Genomic DNA, 1,268 nt, shown 5'->3' on the forward strand with positions numbered 1-1,268 from the left:
GTGTTGGTTCCACACACACACTCCCCCACCCCCCCTCCAGGCAAATAGTGGTGTGTATGTGTGGGCTCTCTTGAGTTCATTGCAATTACATGTACATGCCTCTTTTCCCATATAAAATTCCAATTATAATTTGGAGTTACTATCTTAATTTTAGACTGAACCTTGTTTATTAGTGGGTTATTAAATCTGCATGTTATTATGTTTGGTTTGCCTTTCATTCATCTGCACTGGATGATACCCTTTAACCTGGAGGGCCAGAGCTGATTCCACTAGTGTGTGAAGTTGTCTATTGATTTTCTTGAATGAGAACAGTGGCGCATCTCCGGCTGGTGGGTTGTAACACATGTGGCCACCCTGCTGCTGGAGCATCCCGGAGAGATGAGTGCAGAAACCTAACCAGTTGTGTTTTCTTTTCTTTTCTGTTTCTTTGCAGCATTCAGAGGGTGATGACGCTCCAGTAATTTCCCCCGCTCCATTCCCAGGTGCCGTTTTGCTTTCCTTCCAGGGAAGATCGTTCTGCTTGTGATCCCGCTGAGGAAAGAGACTCCGATGGACTTACACCGGGCAGCGTTCAAGATGGAGAACTCACCCTACCTCCCCAACCCACTGGCCTCCCCAGCACTGATGGTTCTTGCCTCTACTGCTGAAGCCAGCCGTGATGCTTCCATTCCCTGCCAGCAGCCAAGGCCTTTTGGGGTCCCTGTGTCAGCAGATAAGGACGTGCATATTCCCTTCACCAATGGTTCATATACTTTTGCCTCCATGTATCACCGGCAAGGTGGAGTGCCAGGAGCGTTTGCAAACCGTGACTTTCCTCCGTCCTTGCTTCACCTCCACCCCCAGTTTGCACCCCCCAACCTGGACTGCACCCCAATCAGTATGTTGAACCACAGCGGTGTTGGGGCTTTCCGCCCCTTTGCATCTACTGAAGATCGGGAGAGCTACCAGTCAGCCTTCACACCGGCCAAGCGCCTGAAAAACTGCCATGACACTGACTCACCCCACCTGCGCTTCTCGGACGCTGATGGGAAGGAGTATGAGTTTGGCACACAGCTCCCCTCCAGCTCCCCCGGCTCCCTCAAAGTTGATGATACGGGGAAGAAGATCTTTGCCGTTTCTGGCCTCATTTCTGACCGGGAGACCTCATCCAGTCCTGAAGACCGAAGTGACAGATGTAAGTACCTCTGTTGACTTGTTGGTTCTTCTTTAGTGGCGCCTTGTTGAGATAGTCAACAGGTGGTTCTCCCACAGTGCTGTGGCTCCCGCTG

At 51.1% G+C, this 1,268-nt stretch overlaps 1 protein-coding gene across 1 annotated transcript; it reads left to right on the top strand.

Annotated features, from left to right (window-relative positions):
- Positions 1 to 549: 549 nt before the first annotated feature.
- On the top strand, positions 550 to 1,174 carry LOC104490173 (E3 ubiquitin-protein ligase Rnf220; the record flags this gene model as incomplete). The annotated part of the gene is made up of 1 exon (XM_010132423.1): positions 550 to 1,174. A coding segment is annotated over exon 1 (625 nt), but the record flags the coding sequence as incomplete, so codon positions are not given.
- Positions 1,175 to 1,268: the final 94 nt, after the last annotated feature.

The sequence above is a fragment of the Buceros rhinoceros genome, unplaced genomic scaffold, assembly GCF_000710305.1.
Source record: "Buceros rhinoceros silvestris isolate BGI_N320 unplaced genomic scaffold, ASM71030v1 scaffold12843, whole genome shotgun sequence".
In the NCBI taxonomy this organism is placed as follows: Eukaryota; Metazoa; Chordata; class Aves; order Bucerotiformes; family Bucerotidae; genus Buceros; species Buceros rhinoceros.